This window comes from Gossypium hirsutum, chromosome D07 (assembly GCF_007990345.1).
Source record: "Gossypium hirsutum isolate 1008001.06 chromosome D07, Gossypium_hirsutum_v2.1, whole genome shotgun sequence".
Lineage (NCBI taxonomy): Eukaryota > Viridiplantae > Streptophyta > Magnoliopsida > Malvales > Malvaceae > Gossypium > Gossypium hirsutum.
This window is the reverse complement of record NC_053443.1, coordinates 49635867-49656140: the sequence shown is the minus strand read 5'-3', so window position 1 is coordinate 49656140 and position 20274 is coordinate 49635867. Positions and strand designations below refer to the sequence as shown.

General features: G+C 30.9%; 1 protein-coding gene and 1 long non-coding RNA gene across 2 annotated transcripts; both read left to right on the top strand.

The window, feature by feature from the left end:
- Nucleotides 1-10652: 10652 nt before the first annotated feature.
- LOC121219518 (uncharacterized) lies at nt 10653-13562 on the top strand. Its single transcript, XR_005916324.1, has 2 exons — nt 10653-10867; nt 11034-13562. It is a non-coding gene; the product is annotated as an uncharacterized lncRNA (long non-coding RNA).
- Nucleotides 13563-17530: 3968 nt separating this feature from the next.
- Nucleotides 17531-19944, top strand: LOC107954862 (UDP-glycosyltransferase 82A1). The gene is made up of 2 exons (XM_016890548.2): nt 17531-18140; nt 18967-19944. The coding sequence occupies exons 1-2, from the start codon at nt 17651-17653 to the stop codon at nt 19875-19877; spliced, it is 1401 nt and encodes a 466-aa protein (XP_016746037.1). The 5' UTR covers nt 17531-17650; the 3' UTR covers nt 19878-19944.
- Nucleotides 19945-20274: the final 330 nt, after the last annotated feature.

Sequence of the window (20274 nt, the reverse complement as noted above, 5' to 3'; positions counted from 1 at the left end):
CTAATGCATCGCAAGAGTGAAACATTTGATAAGTTCAAAGAGTTTCATGTGGAAGTGGAGAAACAACTAAGTTTACCCATAAAGGCACTTCAGTCTGATCGAGGTGGAAAATGTTTATCTGATGAGTTCTTAGGGTACCTCATAGAGAATGGGATTCTGTCCTAGTTAATCGCATCGGGCACTCTACAATAGAATGGAATGGAAGAGAGAAGAAATCGAATATTGTTAGACATAGTACCTTCGATGTTAAGTTATTCAAAGTTGTCAATCTCCTTCTGGGGATATGTTGTACAAACATCTTGTTATATTTTGAATGATGTGTCAACTAAGAAAGCATCGGAAATCCCATATGAATTGTTGCATGGCAGGAAGTCGAATCTTAATCATTTTAGGATTTGGAGATGCCTGGACCACATATTAGACAAAAATACGAGGAAGTTGGACTCACAGACAAGATTATGCATGTTTGTAGGATATCCGAAGGGAACAAAGTGTGGTTTACTTTATAACCCGAAAGAGTAAATTGTTATAGTGTCAACTTATGCTACTTTCCTTGAAGAAATTTACATAAATGACTTTAAACCTCAAAGTAAATAGGTACTTGAGTAAATTTCGAGAAATATACAAAACTCTACTGAAACGGTTCTAGAACTAACTCCTTATGGTAGACCTACAAACGATCAGCATCATAGGGTACTTTATCGTAGTGGTAGGGTCTCTCATAAGCCTGAGTTCTTCCAATCTGGTGGAAGTGTTTTAAACATTGAGTCTGTCGAACAAGAAAATGATGACCCACTCATATACGATGAAGTGATACAGAGTGCTGGTTCCAAGCTCTGGGAAATAGCTATGACAGCTGAGAAGAACTCTGTGTATTCCAACTCAGTGTGGGAACTTGTACACTTACCAGAAGGGATAAAACCTATAGAGTGAAAGTTGATCTACAAGAGAAAAAAAATACGGATGGAAAAGTGGAAACTTATAAGGCCAGACTTATAGCAAAAGGTTATACATAGAAAAAAGGTATCGGTTACGAAGAAACCTTCTTTCCAATTTCCATGCACAAGTCAATCTGCATATTGTTATCCATTGCAGTGACTCTCGATTATGAGATCTAAAAAATGGATGTCAAGATAGTATTTTTGAATGGTTGTCTTGAATAGAGCATCTATATGATGCAACCCATCGGATATATAGAGAAAAGAATCGAGTCTAAAGTTTGCAAACCGCTTAGATCCATATATGGACTTAAGCAAGCATCCTGCTCATGGAATCAAAGATTTGATCAAGTAATTAAGACTTTTGGATTTAAGCAAAAGGTAGATGAACCTTGCGTTTATAAATGTTTAAGGGATGGAGGTGGTCTTTCTCGTTCTATATGTTGATGACATTTTACTCATTGGGAATGATGAAGGGACATTGTCATCAGTTAAACTATGGTTAACCCAATAGTTTAGCATAAAGGACTTGGGAGAAGCTAATTTTGTTCTAGGCATTCGAATCCTAAGGGATCAAAAGAACAAAGTGATAGCACTATCTCAAGCATCATACATAGACAAGATATTAAAACGTCATGAAATGATCGATTGAAAGAAGGGAAATCAACCCTCTATATCGATATTTCATCTCTCTCTAGAGGATTGTCCTAAGACTACAGAAAAAAGAGAGAACATGAGAAAGGTTTCTAATGCTTTGGCAGTAGGAAGCCTCATGTATGCTATGTTATGCACATACCCAGATATCTATTTTGTAGTGGGGTTGGTAAGTTAATATCAGGCGAATCTAGGACCAAGACATTGGCAAGCAGTTAAGTATATATTCAAGTATTTACGAAGAATGAGGATTTATATGCTTGTGTATTCCAAATGAGATTATACTCCTATTAGATATACTGATTTTGACTTCAAAACATGTTGGGATTGAGTAAATTGATATCGAGCTATGTTTTTGTCGTAGACGGTAGATCTATAGTGTGAATAAGTTTTAAGCAGGGTCGTATTGCTAACTTCACTATAGAAGGCTGAATATGATGTATGGAAAAGCTACGAAATTGTAATACTGCAAACATAGCTAGAGCTTGAAGAAACCACATAAGGACAAAACATATTGATACAAAGTATCATAAAGGAGACGGTAATGTTTGACGGAATAGTGGATGTAGTCAAAGCTCGCATATGAGGACAAACCCTAGTGATTTGTTTTGCCAATACTCTACTAGCTAGACAGCTCTATAGGAAACATATGGAGGGGTACAAGAATGTGAAACATTACTCATCTACTTCACTAGGGCAAGTGGGAGACTATTGGATATGGTGCCTTGATTTTAGTATATTCATTTGTAAACTTGTAATTTTTTTAAACATATTTGATTAACAAAAGTCATTAATTACAATTAATATAATTTGTATTATTTTTCTCAAATGGTTTTTACAAGCAAAGAAAAATGGAAGCAAATGTTGTTCATTGGTTATCTAATGTTTAACTAACAATAAGCAAAGTTATGTGGTCAAATCGTAATATGAAAAGACAACTTGTATTAGTAGACGAACCTAAACATGTCCTTAGTCTAATCAGAAATGACCAAACCTAAATTAAAAATCAGTATTAAACTCAATTATTACTCCTCTTAAACAGCCCATAAACACCCACTTATGGGTTCGATCCAATCGTCACAATTACAATTATTTTTTGAATCCAAACTAGTTAGATTTCTTACACTGTTTTGATGTGAAAAGTAAGTGCAAACATCTTTCGGCTTTACTATTGATTTAGAGCGTTCGGCTCAACACCTAACACATTTAAATAATATAAAATAAATATCTAATCTTGATTAAAGTCCTTCATTTAATCAATCCATAACCTTTTCCCAAAATCTCTGTCGAAACAACTAACTAGTTTATGATTAACTGCACTTACACTTCCCAAATTGTCATATCCGAATTGTCGATTGATAAAGAACAAATTTCCCTAATTATCATGTGATTAAAGGCTGATTATGAGGGTTTCAAGAACCCAAAATAATGTTGGAAAAATATGGGAAATAATTAAAGAAAAATAGCCCCATTTCTTGTCCATAGGAGCGCGCACCACCTCTCGCGATTGCCAATTTTAAGGCTGATTTAAAACCACTTTTGTAATTGATTAAAAAGCTAGAAAAATACCCATTAAATATTTAAAAATCCATCAAATTTTAGATCTAAAATTTTGGGTTTTTAACTTACAGGATTCATCAAGAAATTGAAAGAAAATAAGAACTTACACAAGCTAAGTGAAAGGCGGCAATGGAGTTCTTTGGGGGCATCAATGGAGGCTATCTTGAGTGTTAAAATTTCATATTTAACAATGGAAATTTCAAGATAAAATGACAGCAAGAAGAGGAAAATAATGGGGCTAGAACTCATTGCAAAAAGAAGAGGAATTGATGGTGAATCTTGGTGGCTTGGGCTGCGACACACAAGGGAAGAAAGAAAGAAAATTGGAGAGAAAAGAGGAGAGGAAGAGGATGAGCGGCTACGATAGGGAAATTTTGACTTAAAGGCTAAAAAATACAAGACAAAATTATATTTATACCTAGGGTTCAAGGGCATGGACGGCACACACATTAAAAAAATGGAGTTTGCAAAACTTAATTATTTTGCAAGGAAAAGAATTCGAACTTGGGACTATAATTTAATTTTTATGCTTTCTCATATTTCTTTTAACCACTGGGCTATTTCCTTATTTTTGATACTATTCTGCAATATTAATTTTAAAAATAAGGCGTGTCACATACTAGGGTTTGATGCAAAATTACAAAATAATAAAAAAAATGGTGCGAGAGAACGGATTTAAACTTGAGTTTCAAGGAACGTTTCACTAACAATTAACCAATAAACTAATACCTCATTTATTTCCTAAAAACGTACAGATAATCTCAAAACTTAGGGCATGACCACTCTCTCTCGATTCCCAAACCCGATTCTACTAACCCCGATTTTTGAGATGTTACAACATATAACCCTCAAGACTAGGGCCGAATTTGGCGTACAGTGGTCTCATCTCAGGTTTTTTTCCATAATAAAGTATTTTAAATTTTACTTTATTTATTTGGTTTATTTTGGACTGTAATTTTTATTAAGTATGAATTGTGGTATAGGTTATTTTTATTTTGGATTTTTGCATGCATCAGATACTTGAAAGGAAATTGAACAAAGTAAATAACCAACCTAACACGACTTAAAGTATGGATTTTATACAAAATCAAATGCAACACATTTTCCGTTGCATAACAATAAAACGAGGCTTTTAAAAGGTTTGTTGATGGAGTCAACTGTGGATTTTATTTTCAAGCTACACGACCATCTCATAAATTGATCTTAAATTATAGATGGCCCATCAAACTAATTTTTTTAATAAACCTTAGGCAAACGTGCTAAGTTTTCTGAAAAATTGTTCAAAATAGCGTTTTATTAACCGAATATTTTTACTTGGCCATTTCGGTGATTAATGTAACCTTCCAGATTCAGCCATAACATCTCTAGGCTGGGTTTGGGAGGTTACAGGTAGTTACGCTTAAATAGACTACATTTCATATCGAGAATGTGTCCACACTTGAGGAGTGTTCCCACCTAGTGCATGGGCTCGATAATGGGAGGATACCATTCCTCCAGTTTAGAAAGGTGGTCCACTAGGATATTGTGTCAAGTAGAGTCAAAGGGGATATCAATGCCCTCCACCTTGCTGACACATGTCCAAGAAGTGGAGTGGTATACAATTTACTCGCACCTTTTTAGGATTTTGAGTAGTAAATTTTGAGATTATAATTAGAGAAGAGGTTTGATCAAGTAAGACAAGTTTTCAAGAGCCTTGGTGTGATTTATTTACATAATTTAAAGAGATATTACTTTTGAAGAAGTTAAAATCAAGCAAGAACTCTTTTGAAGACCTTTAACATGATCAAGGTTCTTTAAGTAAAAGAGATCCGATATTTAAAAAAAAAAGACTACTTCTAAAAGATCTGTAATATTTGTTTCTTTATCGACCTATTTAAGCAAAAGTTAAAAGAAGATATAGGTTCACACTTACTAGAGAATTACAAGCAAGTATCTTGTTCGATGAGGAACTTATTTTAGTGCAAAATTATTGTAAGCAAATTGTTCTTGTGATTCAATTTGTAATTAAGCTTTCTAGAGGGAAAATTTGAATAGGAGTGATGGTGCAATTTGGTGAGTGAATTGGATTTAAATCGCATCTTATACAAGTTAATTTATAGTGGATTACTTTTTGAATAAAGCCCCACAAACATAATTGCTCTTTGAATTACGTAATCATTTTGATTTAGATCTACAAATTTATATCTATCTGTAAGTTAATCCGAATTCAACGGAATAAAAACATAGAAAACCATAGAACTTGTCGATTTTAAAAAATAAGAATAAAGAAAAGAAATGTTGATTGTTTAAACCAATAGCATATATATATATCAAAATTTAAATTTTAAGAATAAAAATTAAGTCCTTATTTATTAATTGACTGAAAAATATTTATCACGTTTAAAGAGATTAAAGAAATTGAAAGGTACAAAATTAATGATATTTAAATTAATAGAGGTATGAAATGAATTAAAAAGTAATAGGGTCATATTAGTCCGACACAAAGATCGTTGAAGCGTGCATTACCAAAAAAGTGAAAGGCAAAGGCAAAAAGTACTTATTGTTAGCATTGGTGCTTATTAGCCTAACAAACCTTTTTCATTAAAGAATTTAATGCCTACTTAACCCACTACTTTTCTCCTTTTCATTTTACAGATCACTTAAGACGCTTTAAATATGCAAATTTGAAATAATAACATTACTTGCTTAATTTCAATCTTTAAGACGGTGTTTACTTCAAGTCTTTGAGCTGCTAATTTTATATTTCGATTATACAAGGTAGTTTTATTATTAGCTTTTCCTTAGGTAATGTAGGTGTGGCGAAGTTGAACTATACAAAATTTTATCATCATATTAATGTAAAATTTTATAATTTATCGAATGGTTAATTAAAAAAAATTTATTTTGGAGAGTCAAAATTAAATTTCTAAATTTTGAAGGTTAAAATGTAATTTTACCATAGACTAATTTAAACTTTTGCAATTTTAAAGGGACTATTGTAACAAAGTTTCCAGGGGAGGGGTAACGCCCAACATGTTGGACGCATTTTATGATATTTTTACATTTCTTTTTAAAAAAATAATTTTGATTAAATTTATCCTTTATTTTGTGATATTTTTATATATAATGTATATGTTTTTAAAAAAAGTTTATGTGTCAAAAAAGCTCTTAAGAAAATATAAAATAATTGTTATTATTATTATTATTATTAAGCCACTATATTAACTTTGCACTTAATTAAGATCATGTCGTTAATTAAAATAATTAATTAAGTTCCTCCTTTAACAGTTTCCATCATTGACTGTTAAAATAAATTGATGGACCAATTAAATAGTGACACATGGCAAGTTCTAGTTTAATCTAATAATTTTTCCATAAAAATAAAAAAATTATAAAAAAAATAAAAATATTAAATATTATAAAATATTAAAATTGATATAAACTTATCAAAATTATAAAAAACTTATAAATATTAAAAATATAAAAAATCTAATAAATTATAAAATTAATAAAACTTATTAAAATATTCAAAATTAAAAAATGTATTAGAATTCTTAAAAAATAATAATAAATTGTAAAAAATATAAAAAAAATATTGAAATTGATACAAACTTATAAAAATTATATAAAAAAACCATAAAAACTTGAACTAGAATGGTTTCTCGAAATTGAGAAAGGTAACGGTCTAGGGAAAACCATTATACTAATTGACCTGAGAACCAGACGATTGAATCGATTTCTTATTTTTTTAAACATTTTATCAAATCAAAGTTTCATTATCCAACTATTAGCATATGTCAAAATGAAATATTCTAACCAAGGTTTTCAAAATCAGACTAGTGGTCGAACCGATCAAGCCACTAGTTTGCTAGTTCGGTTGATCTATCCAGTTCAATTAAATTTAAACATTAAAAAAAATTGGTTCAACCGTCTGGTTCCTAAGTCAACCAGTCTAACTGATTTCTCCAAATCAATACCCTTGCCAATTTCGGTCTAATTAACTCAATCAACTAATTTAGTCCAATTCAAGTTATTATAATTTTTTAACAATTTTTATAAGCTTATCTCAAATTTAATATTTTTTATATTTTTATTATTTTTTATGATTTTTTTATAGAATTTTAATACGTTTTTATAAAATTTTAAATATGATTTATTAATTTTATATTTTTTATAATTTATTAAATTTTATTAGATTTTTTATAGTTTTATATTTTTTTTATAAGTTCATATCAATTTTCATATTTTTTAAATATTTTTTAATATCTAATACTTTTTATATTTTGATAATTTTTATGATTTTTTATAAGCTTTTTTAATGATTTTTAATCATTTTAATGGGAAAACATTAGACTAAACTAAAAACTGTCAAGTGTCAATATCTGATTGGTCTATCAATTTATTTTAACAATCTATGTGATCAATGACAAAAACTGTTAACAGAGGAGCTTAATTGATTTTTCTCATTTTTGTAGGGACTTTTTTACATATAAATCTTTTAAAAATATTGTAATTTTACACTATACTCAATTGTAATTAATGTTTGTCATCATACTTTAAGAAATGGGTAGATTTGTCGGTCAATGAAAGAAAGACTTGAATTTTAATATATATATTAAAAAATAATTCTATTTTTCATAACACAAATTTATTTATTGAAATATTAAAAATATTCATTTTTATCTTTAAATTAATATTCAGTGATATATTTCAATAGTCAAAGTAATAAATAGGTAAATTTTAGTTTTTATCTAAAAATATAGTGATAAATTTGTTTTAACTTAAATGAAGTGGTTGCTAAAGCTCTTATTAATCATCTATTTGGCATGGGTTCAACTCATGTTACTCTCATCACAATAATTTTATATTTGTTTCTTTCTCTGGTTTGAACCAAGTCCAAAATTTAATAATTGATCCATTCTTAATCTAGGTAAAGTCCATCACGTTACAATAGAAATAGACAAAAACAAATAAGTTGTTTCAAATAGCTCAGGAGTAAATACATACAAAATGAAAATATCTCTAATATTGTATCGAAATTTTTTTTTTTTAAAAACATTATCAAGGTATTAGATAAAAAAACAAAAAAAGTAATTTGTTTGTTTATTGATCATAATATTGCATTAAGTAAGAAACATAAACTAAGCTTGAGAGTTACATCAATCCTCCATCAATTTTGGCCAGCTATGAGCCACCTAGTTGGCATCCATCTTAATTAACATGCTTGAACATGCAACTACCAAAACAAGAGGCACTCTTTAATCTCCCCCCTAGTGCCAAACATCCCACAGCTTTGCATTCCCCACCTTTCATTTAATTTCGTTTTTCTTGTCAACTATATAAATGTAAATTAAATACCAATATGATACAATGTATCATATCATATTCATTACATTATTTTTAGATGCATTATTTTACTAGTATCATGTTTTCGGCCAAATCAAAATGAAAAAGCCACAACCAATTTGCCGCCGACTTGCCCCTGCAATACTCATTTAGCTACAGATATTATTGATTAAGTGTTGAGTACAAAGCTAAATCACGTTTTATTTTTTAAAGTTTAAACATTAATATATTAAATAAATTGAAAACCGATTTATGTAAATAAACATTTTTATTTTTAAATTAAATAAACCGTATTAATATTTATTACTAGAAATTTTAAAATATAATCAACATAAAATTTATTTTTATCATTTCAAAATTTTTCAACATCGTATTGATATATAAGTATCATAAAATGGTGTAATTCTATGTTTAGTCATTATAGTCTTCACATATTTGAAATTTAATCCTTCAATTTTTAATCTCAAGATTTCTACCCTTCTATTATTTTATTTAAATTTTAATGGTTAGTTGACCATTAAATTTCAAAAGTGCCTTTCAAGTCAAAACAGTTTTGTAAGCCCCGTTTGACATTGTTGTTTTGGGGAAGTGTTTTTCAACCCCAAAAGCAATGCAAAAATTTAGTTTAGGGGGTTAAATTTGCAATCAAAAAGAGTCTTTTCATCTAAAAGTAAAAATTGAGATTTAAGTGCTTTTAGTATTTATGTTTTGAAGTGAAATTATTAAAAAAGTATTTAAAGTTTTAGATTAATTTATATATTATATATCAATATATTAAATTATTTAAATAACATTTATCATTATATTTAAAATTTTAAAATATATATTTCATGTATAATATACTAAATTATTTAAACATAATCTAAATTAATTTATTTTTTTAGTTTCTAACATCATGTCTAAAATGGATATTTTAACTTTTAACCGTAATTTTTAACAGAAATGTCAAACACTTGAAACTACAAACCACACTTTTTCACAACATATTTTCATAGCATTTTCCATACCAAGTTTTTCAAAAGCATTTTTCAAATTAGAACAACAATGCCAAACTAGCTTTAAGTCAAAAGCAATAGTAAATAGATAGTGTGGGGCGGTCCAACAAACAGCGACGTCACGACGAGAAGCTTCTCGACGTTGGGACAAAAGACGACATCATGACGATGCAAATGGGAACGTTGAGACGAGGCGGCATAATCCCCACTTAAATCATGTTTCTTCTCCTAGTTAAACTTTGCTATCTTTTCCTAGTTAAACTATGATTACTCCAGAGATATTTTAGTATGATTACACCTCTAATCTTAACCTATTTATAGGGGTCTTGTATGTAACATCCCGCTCGATGGAATCTTAGTATCAGAATATTGTTTAAAGAATAGATCAAATAAGAAGAGTTAAGAGTGAATGGTGTATGTGCCTGTGACGCCTTAATGTTGGCGGACATTGAGGTAAGCACATAGTAAGCCTGATAAGGAAGGATTTGACCTAGGAACCTCGGGTTGGCGGGCATAGTTTGGGCGAAATCCATTATAAGAAATAGAACCCTATGGAGAAAATTTTATGTCAGCAATAGAGAGTGTTTCGTAACGATGGCCATGAGTTGGTTAGATTATAAGGAAACAATAGTTAAAGTTTAACTGAACATGAACTAAAATAGTTAAGAACCAAAGGGAAACACTTGATTAGTTTTCTTGGAATTCATAAGATTTAGATAAGACCACCAAATGGCTGATGTGACATTTGTTGAGTACCATTAAAGTCCAGGGACAAGTCAAAGCGTATAAGACAAGAAATATATCTTATATATATATATATCTCCTTGGGAGAGCAGAACCAAAGGCAGATAAGAAAGCTTCTCTAGGTTAAATATAAGGCCTGATGAATGGTGAGCCCTGTAGTTTACAGGAAAGTAAAATTTTATCTGCCCCACTAAGACTTTTGACGTATATGTGGACGTGTAGTCTATAACGAAATCTAATATGAGACACCGTTAAGAAAGGACGCCTAGTAGAACACATAGTGGACTTAAGTAATAGGGTCATTGCCAAGAAGGCGTGATGCGCCAACACGTGATCAATCGAGCTACTAGCTATGCCCTAACGAAGGATGGTCTAGGACCTAGGCATAAGTTATGCATGGGTTTGTATGCCCGTAGGCGTTACTTTACAGTTGTCATCATCTACCTGGTAAATCACATGGATTAAGACTCGTGTCGCACATTTGATGGGATAAAGGAAAATATCCGATGACTGGGTAAGTGCTAGGAATGATTCATTACTTCCTCAGGAAGTATTCTTCATCTATATAAGGATGAGTTGAGAGGAAAAGTCCTCTCATCCTTTAGGGTGAGCCAGAAATGAAAGGATTAGCTCTGAGATGCCCCTTGTAAGGTAAGTTTCTCGACTTTGCATGCTAAGTTGTTGGAGAGCAGATCTGTTTAACTTGGTAAAGCAAGCTTGGTAGAGCTTTGCTATGTGATTTTAGTGTTTGAGATAAAAAAGAAAAAATGAGTTAAATGAGCAAATCTTGATGATTTTTGTATGGTTTAACATTTAGAGGTTGTTGATCTACTCGAAAGAAACCCAGATCTAATGTTTGAAGCTACAAAATGTGAGGAAAAGGGTGAGAATTATGTGAGGATATCGTGAGGGTACTGTGAGTACCTCGCGAATCTCTAACTGATCTCTTTGTGTGTATATGTATGTTTGTATGTTTATATGCTAATTTCTTCTGTGTTAAAAGTTTGATCTGTGAAACAAAACGTGAGCTATGTATGTGTGATATGTTAATTCTATGAAAATGTGTATCTAATAAACTTGTATGTGTGGCTTAATGCCTAAATGACAATACGCCTCTGCTACAAAAAAGAAAAGTATGAAAACGATAAATATGCAAGAAAACATGAGTTGAATGATAAGTCTCTATTATGTTGAAAAGTATGTACATGCATAAACACGTCTGAAAGCATGATAGAGTCTTTGCATGACTAAGTCTTTGCATCAATAAGTCTCTACATGAAAGCTTATGCATAAGTTGCATGAGTCGCATAAGTCTGCATGTTGAGTCTGCTTGCATAGAAGTCCATTGGGACAATAAACACGAATTCTAAAATGAAAGTCCATGGTCATGGCAAGAATACCATATAGTGTAAGACCTAGTCATGGTGGCTATGCCATCATATGAAGATAAGAGAAACACATAGTGTAAGACTTAGTCTAGGACAATGGTATCATGTGGGGACAAGATAAAGGATAGTTGGGCAAGTACTAGGCGATGAGGGGCAAACCTCAAAATGTTGAGTTTAGGAAAATCTCTATCATCAAAATTGCCATTTACCAAAAAATAGAAGCCTTTGTGGCTGTTCTCTAATATATGGAAGCCTTTGTGGCTATTCTATGTTATATGTGAGCCCTTGTGGCGAAATATGCTATATGTGAGCCTTAGTGGCAGGATATGTTATATGTGGAAGCCTTTGTGGCTGTTCTCTATTACATGTGAGCTTTTGTGGCTGATTTTGTTGAAATCGCTTTTGTGGCGAAGTTTAGTGTATGATGTCTAGATGTATTTGTAGCTATCTAATGATATATGGACGCCTTTATGGCTATCTAATGATGTATGGTCGCCTTTATGACTATCTGTTGATCAAGCGAGTGTCTGAAGTTTCCAAAAACAAGGGAAGACAACTGAAGTTAAGAGTACGCCTTAATGGCGCAGTCTATGAATTGACCTCGAGACAAAGATTTAATGGCAATGCCAAAGTGGTGAACTCCGAATAAAGCGCAATTGTCCAATTTGTGACAATGAAAGAATGGCAAGAAATGCATGATAATGGGAAGCAGACAAAATTTGCCTTAACCATCAGTAGGAATGTGAAAAGGAAAGTAAGTTACTAGTACAACCCGTAAGTAAGTCATGCGATAACGACTGAGATAAGAATGTTTACAAAATATGAAGGAGTACAAGGTATGTAAAGATTTAATACATGTTCCTGCTGAGTTTGATGAATACCTTTTTGGGTTCATAGAGTAAAGTGCATTGTTTATATTTAATGTGAAATGATGAATAAATGTAAGATAATACCTCACTAAGTTCTTGTAAATTTATTATGGATGCATCTAATTTTAGGATATGTTAGAAAGATAGGAGACGAGAGACAATGCCAAGGCTTATGCCATAGGAGCGGCGGTCCGTACTAATATATATACAAAGAAGAGAAAGATTATTAACACACGAGTTCATACAAGAAGCCCTATGGTGAAGCTTAAGTCTACACATAGGTTATAGTATTCTGATTAGGTATTTAGTAAAAGTAAGACGTATTTGATGAACTTCATAATTTTATTATGTAAATGTGAATACATTGTACATGAGGACATTTATAATAAGAACACATGAGGTAATTCAGTAAATGAAAGTAGAAATTTTATTAAGTCATTGCTCGTCTAGTACGTAGGCAAATAAAAAAAATTTAGGTTAAATCTATTTTAAGAAGTAACACCCAATACTGGGATCCGATTGATCAAGTAAGGTGGAGGGTGTTACATTGTATCCCTATTTTGAGAAGCCAATTAAGAGACAATTAAAGATTTGTCGGGTGTACCTCATATTTTTGGTCGAACAGACGACAACGTCATGAAAAAAAGGTTCCCAACATTACAAAGACAAACAACGTCATGATGATGCAAATAGGGACGTTGCGACATGGTGACATGATCCTCACATAAATTGGGTTTCTTCTTTCAGTTAGACTCTACTACTTTTTCCCAGTTAAACTCTTATTACTCCAATGATATTTTAGTATGATTAGACCTCTAATCTTAGCCTATTTAAAGGGGCATTGTATTCCTATTTTGAGAAGTCAATTAAGATGTCATTAAAGATATAGTACTACAAGGCTTTTTTTGAGAGGCGACAAGATGTAGTTGTAGATAAGTTTTGATGAGAATTTTGGTAATAACTATGGAGAGAATTTTGTACCCCTTTTGACGAGTTTGCTCTATGAGAGTTAGGGTTTTGTTTTCAGGGTTTGGTTTTGTAAATTTCATATATCATAATATTAATAAAGAGTTATCATTAACCATTTTATTACTTTTGTACTATAATTTAAGTTGAATATCTATTAATGTCAAAATAATAATGAAATGACACCATTGTAATAAGGGTTAAATATAAAATTAGTACCCAAACTTGTCCACTTCTCTCGAATTGGTACTTATGATCTTTTTGTCCCAGATTCGTATCCTAACTTTTTTCCGTCAACTAAATTAGTATCTGAGTCTAACATCATTAAATTCAAGACATGTGGCAGAATAAGATTGTGACATGTGGCATAAATGGTGTCATGGTGATGTCATAATCTAATTTAAAAAAAAAACCTTTTTTTTCTCCGCTAATTTTTTTGTCATTCCTTCTTCTTCTTTTTCTTCCCTCAACCCAAGTTTCTTCTCCCTCCAATATTGTAAACTCTATAAGTATCAGATTTACCTTAGCTTTTAGATAATAAAAATTATATAAAACTCCGTTTCATTTCCTACATTTTCTCAGCAACCAAACAAAAATACACATCTACAATAAAAGCCAAATCTCAATGGATCAACAATAAAATCAAGTTTCAACGAAATATAAAACATCGACGATCTCTTAACAGAATACTCATCTGAAGCAGACAATTATCACCTAAGATCAACTACTCCAATGAAAAAAAAAAGAAAAAAATAGATTTCTTTTTCCCATAGTAAATGTAAAACTTCACCATAAGAAGATGGCTACGGAATCCACAATAAAAGCTATTCACCAATTAACAAAGCTAGCTCTATTTTTTTTTATCCTAAATCGTTGAATGGGGGCTGAGTTTGGGTTTGGGGCTTGTTGCAGGGTGCTGTAATGGAAGATAATGAGGTAAATTTAGGGTTTTGGTGTTGGTGTTTGAGGGTTTAACGGGGAGAGAAAAGGGAGGTGAAGATTGGGCATTAATGTTATGGAGGAAGGTTTATTTCTGAATTCTTTAAACCATTGTAGCCATGAAAAGTAACCTAAAAAAAAGGGGAAATAATACCCATTGCCTATCTACACTTTATGACAACAAATGGCCATGATTAAAGCTAAGCAGGGGTGAAAAACAACATCAGGAAACTGAACAGGAAGGGAGGTGAACTAAGTTTTTTTTTTGTTCAAAACTCATTGTAATAATATCTTGAAATTAGATTTTGTTCTTTTTTAAAACAAAGAACACTTTGAAGAAGCCATTTCAATCCTATCAATTTTTTTTTGCTAATTTAAGAAGAAATATTCACCAATTAGTTTGGTCCCCATCTTTTTTGTCTTACTACTTCCTTCCCACATTTTCTTTCAGTTCTGTTTCCCCATTGCCTAAGTCCAGATCAATACATAGAGGAAAAGAGACCATATTTGACAAAGAGTGTTTAAGGAGAAAGAATAATAGAAATTTTAGAATCTATGGCATTGACAATGATCTTTGGTGAAGAAGGTTTTTTTTTTCTTGAGAAACAAACGGAAAATTATAAATGGAAGAGAAAGGTTTTAAGGTTGAGGAAGGAAAAGACCGGTGGAAAATTTGTTGGCTATCATTGCTAAACAAGAAGAAGAAACTCGGGTTGAGGGAAGAAGAAGAAAGAAGGAAAAAAAAAAGGAACGACAGAAAAATTGAGGGGAGAAAAAAGTCAAAAGGAAAAAGGAAAAAATTTTAAATTTTTTTAGATTATGACGTCACCATGACATCATTATGCCACGTGTCACAATCTAATTCTACCACATGTCCTAAACTTAACGATATTAAAATCAGGTACCGGTTTAGTTGACGGAAAAATGTTCAAGTACCAATCTGGAACAAAAAAAACCCATAAGTACCAATTTGGGAGAAATGAACAAGCTTGAGTACTAATTTTATATTTAACCCTTGTAATAATAATGATAATAATAAGTGTAGACATCTCAAGAAGAAAACATAAGTTCGAAATTTAGAGATAACATTGTTGAGAGAGATAATCTTAAACCCCCAATATGGATAATACAGACACGAAGGATATTGAATAATAATAATATACACTACTTGAAAATAAATAGAGTTAATTATATTTTTTATTATAATTTAAATTTATACATTTCATATATAAGAATATTAACAAATTTTAATATCATTTAAATAAATATTTTTTTACTTTACACAATCCTTTTATATTCTCAAAAAAACATTTTTTAATAGCAATCTATATTTCAAGCAATTGTAGAGCATTTCACCTTATTTTGCAAAACCGTTTTTTAGTCTCAATGGTAAATTGATCCTAAGTTCAATTAACAACATTATCAAAAAAACTTCCATTAAATTAGATTATGTTATATTTGTAAAATAAAAAATTTACTAACGTGACTAATTTTAAATTGTGTGAAAGTTATGTAAAAAAAAAACACTTTGGTTCTGCTTTTTTTTTGAAATAGTATTGAAAAATTTTATAACCCTATATTTAGAATTAAAAGGCTTACAACCTCATATTGTACATTTTTATTGGCTTATTTCACCTTACACAATTAGATGTATTCATTAATCGAGCTGAGATCTAATTTGAAAAAAAAAGTCAAGCTCAAACTCAAACTCGAGTTTAATCTAGTCTGATAAAGCCCACTCAAATGACTTGTTTCATTGGTAAAATTTTTAAAAATTATTTAAATTTAATTATAAAATACATAAATATCAATATCAATATCAATATCAATTTATTTTTAATTTATTTTATTATTTTTAGATAGTAAAATAGTTAAATAAAAACCAATCGAGTTGAAAATTGCAAACCCAAACTTAACCTAAATTGGGTTGAACCAATCAAATTAGGTAGGCGGCTTAGCCCTCAACATTTCTATTCACCACTCTAAATGCGATTTCAAATTCAAAATTTTAATTTACTTACATAGTTACATCGTTGTAATATGAGTAATGTGAGTATTTTTTTTTCCTATTTTAAAACTATTTGATAATTCAATTAAATGAAGATCCTTTAATAGACTTATTAATTGAGCTTTGTTATATCAAACTAAACTAAATTCCCAAAATTGAAAGTAAAGAAACTAATTTTTGTTTCAATGCGCAAAGAACAATTAATCTTCTATATTTATATAAGTATTAAACTTTGTTGACCTCTTTTGGACGTCAGTCAAAAAAAATAAATTTGGGTGGTTGGAATCAAATTATTATTCAATAATAATATTTTTAATTAATTATATAAATTTTTATTAACATTTAAGTGCATTTAATTTTTCAAATTTTAGATTACGTTATGTAATACGATTACGGGTAGAATGTGAGACTACTTTGTTTGATTTATTTGGCTGAAATGTAATATTCATGTATTTGGTTGATAGAATGTAATGTTACCTAAAAGTCTATTTTATTCCATTGTCCTTGTCATAAAATTTATCTTTTTAACAAGCTTAATTCTTTTAATATTTTTTAATTTCAATCTTCATAAATTTATGATAAATTTTTACTTTTTATTACAATTTTTATATTAATATATGATGCGGAGATAAAGTTATAAAGCATAATTTTAATAATTCAGCCATTGCAACATTAAACATAATTATAATTATACTCATAATTAATATATTAATAAATAAATTATTAAATAAAATATAATAATTATAACTGTAATATATGACATTTACTGGTTTACTATTAAGAATTTTTTGTTTGTTTATTTTTAATTAATTTTAAACTTTATTTAAGAAAAAACTTAAATTAATTAAAATAATAAAAATATAGATAAATTGATCCAAAATTTAATATTATTCTTACCATCTAAAATAACCTAAAAAATAAATCGTAATAAAATTACATTCTATATTACAACATCTTAACACTATTCGAATAATCAAAATATTTATAATCCAAATACTATTTCATTCCAAAATATAACATTATCAACAATAATATTACATTCGACAAATCAAGCCCCTCTTCCCTAACCAGTCGGCGAGATTATTTTAAACAAATGTCGGATAAAGTAATAGCCATAGGATTTAGAGCCTATAGACTGAGGGTACATCTTCACCACGTGCTTTATTTGACGCTACAGAGAGCTTATCAATATCCTCCGTTTCCCCCTATATAAACGCTTACTTTGTGCTTCCCTTCACAAATTAATTCATCGCAGACGAAAGAAATGGGAGTTCAGTGTATTACGAAGAAGCCTAAAATCTTGCTGGTTCCATATCCAGCACAAGGTCATGTGAATCCCATGCTAAAGCTAGGCTTAGCTTTACTTACCCATGGGTTGCAACCCATCATAGTAACCCCTGAGTTTATTCACCGTCGGATCGTAGCCAACGTGGACCTCAACGACTACCAAGTGAGGTTTATGTCCATACCCGATGGCTTTTCCGGAGAAGAAGGTCCTTATGATTTCTTTGCCATCGAGAAATCTATGGAGAATATCATGCCCAACCATCTGGAGACTCTCCTTCATGAACTTGATGAAGACGACGATGGAACAGTGGTTTGTATGGTTATTGATTTATTGGCTTCCTGGGCCATTCAAGTTGCTACTCGATGTGGGATCCCTGCTGCTGGATTCTGGCCGGCTATGCAAGCTACTTACCGGTTGATCACCTCCATACCGGAGATGATCCAAGCTGACCTGATTTCCGAAACTGGTAAATTTACCAACACTTGGTTTTTTTTTTCATATAGACCTTTATTTTTTTAAAAAAAATTTAGTTTTGTTAATATTGTTATATTAAATTTATCTATATTTTAATATAAAAAATTCAATAGTGAAGTAACAAGAACATGATATTGCAATCGATAAAAATAAAAATCTTTGAAAAATTTTAAATTCAAAAAGGTAAAAGATTAAATTCTTTGAAAATAAAAAAAATAAATTTTAAATATATAAAGAATACAAGGACCTAAAATATATTTTAACCTTTTTGTTTCCATTAATGATTGACCAATACGATTCGTTTTAATTCTCGATGATATTGACCAAAAGCACATGGGAAAATATATATTTTTTCCAGTGCCACGAAATGGGTTGACCCAAACATAAAATTTCTTTTATTTTTCTAATGTTAAAATTTATTAATTTCGGTAATTAAATTATTTTAACTTCCAAATAATAGGAAATTATTTTTATTGTTGAGAAATCTCTTGGAGCAGGACTAAATTAAATGCAAAATTTGTTTAAAATAAACTTGTGAGCCCATAAAACTGAATGTCAGAACGAATTTGAATTACAAGTATGAGATAGATACGATTCTGGATATATAACATGCGCCCCATGGATTCTATCAAAAGTCAAATCAAATTATTATTTTTAAATATAAAATTTACTTGATAAAATGATTATTTTTACGTGGAACCAGATCGAAAATCGAATTCGATAAATATTCAAGTGTGAAAAAGAAGTCAAGTCAAATATGGGAAACCAGCCCTATATGGCAAACAGAACAAGTAAATGAAATGAAGGTAATTTTGCAGGGTGTCCCCGACATGATGGTACGGTGTCATCCCTACCGAGTCAGCCATTGCTATCAACCGAAGATCTTCCATGGCTGATCGGAACCCAAGCTTCAAGAAAAGCTAGACTCAAATTCTGGATCAGAATCTTAGATCGTTTAACATCTCTCCGGTGGCTCCTCCTCAATTCCTTTCCCCAAGAATTCATCATCCACGATGACGAATACCAAGACGACGATTACATCGCTCCACCTCACAACAATCCTATTATTTTCCCAGTCGGACCATTGACCGAACCATCGTTAACAACACCAAAGAACCCTAGCTTTTGGAAAGAAGATACCAACTGCTTAGAATGGTTGGACCACCAAAAGCCTAACTCTGTCATCTACATTTCGTTCGGGAGTTGGGTTAGCCCCATCGGAGACGCCAAAATCAAGACCCTCGCATTAACACTCCAATCATTGAACCGACCATTTATTTGGGTCTTGGCCAAATCATGGCGTCATGGTTTACCAAATGGGTATTCAGATACGGTTTCAAAGCAAGGCAAACTGGTTTTATGGGCGCCACAATTTCAAGTTCTGCAACATAAAGCCGTGGGTTTATATCTCACGCATTGTGGGTGGAATTCGACCATGGAAGCCATTCAATGCCGGAAGCGATTGCTATGCTATCCGATGGCCGGCGATCAATTCGTGAATTGTAAGTACATCGTTAAGGTTTGGAAAATTGGGGTGAAAGTGAAAGGGTTGGGTCAAAAAGATGTTGAAGAAGCGGTGAAAAAGGTGATGAAAGATGAAGAAATGGAGGAAAGGTTAAGGAAGATATACCATAGAACCATGGGAGAAGAGACTAGTTCTAGAGTTGCGGGTAATCTCAAGGCTTTTGTACTTGGACTCGATCAACTTCAACAAAATTCACTTCACTAAAACATGTTAAAACATTTCTATTTTTAATTTTTATTAATTGATAAAAGAAAAGGGTTAATGAGGGGTATATGCCGATTTAATGAAAATTTAGGATTTTAAATTAATTTTTTTAAATATTAAAGAAAATGTTGTTTTCTAACCATTTTTTCTACCAAGAAAATTCCATGCTTAATCAACAATATAATAAAATTTTAATTAATGTTATTAACAGGATCAAGATTTCCACATTAAAAAAAAAAGAGCATCAGCTGACGTACTAGGAGAAAATGAAAGTTCCAAAATCAACCTATTTCTTTAATTAATAAAAAACCTAATCTAAAACCCTACTTTTTAGCCATAAAAAAGTACTCAAGGACATATATAATTATGCCTATATAATCCACCTAACTTTCCCTAA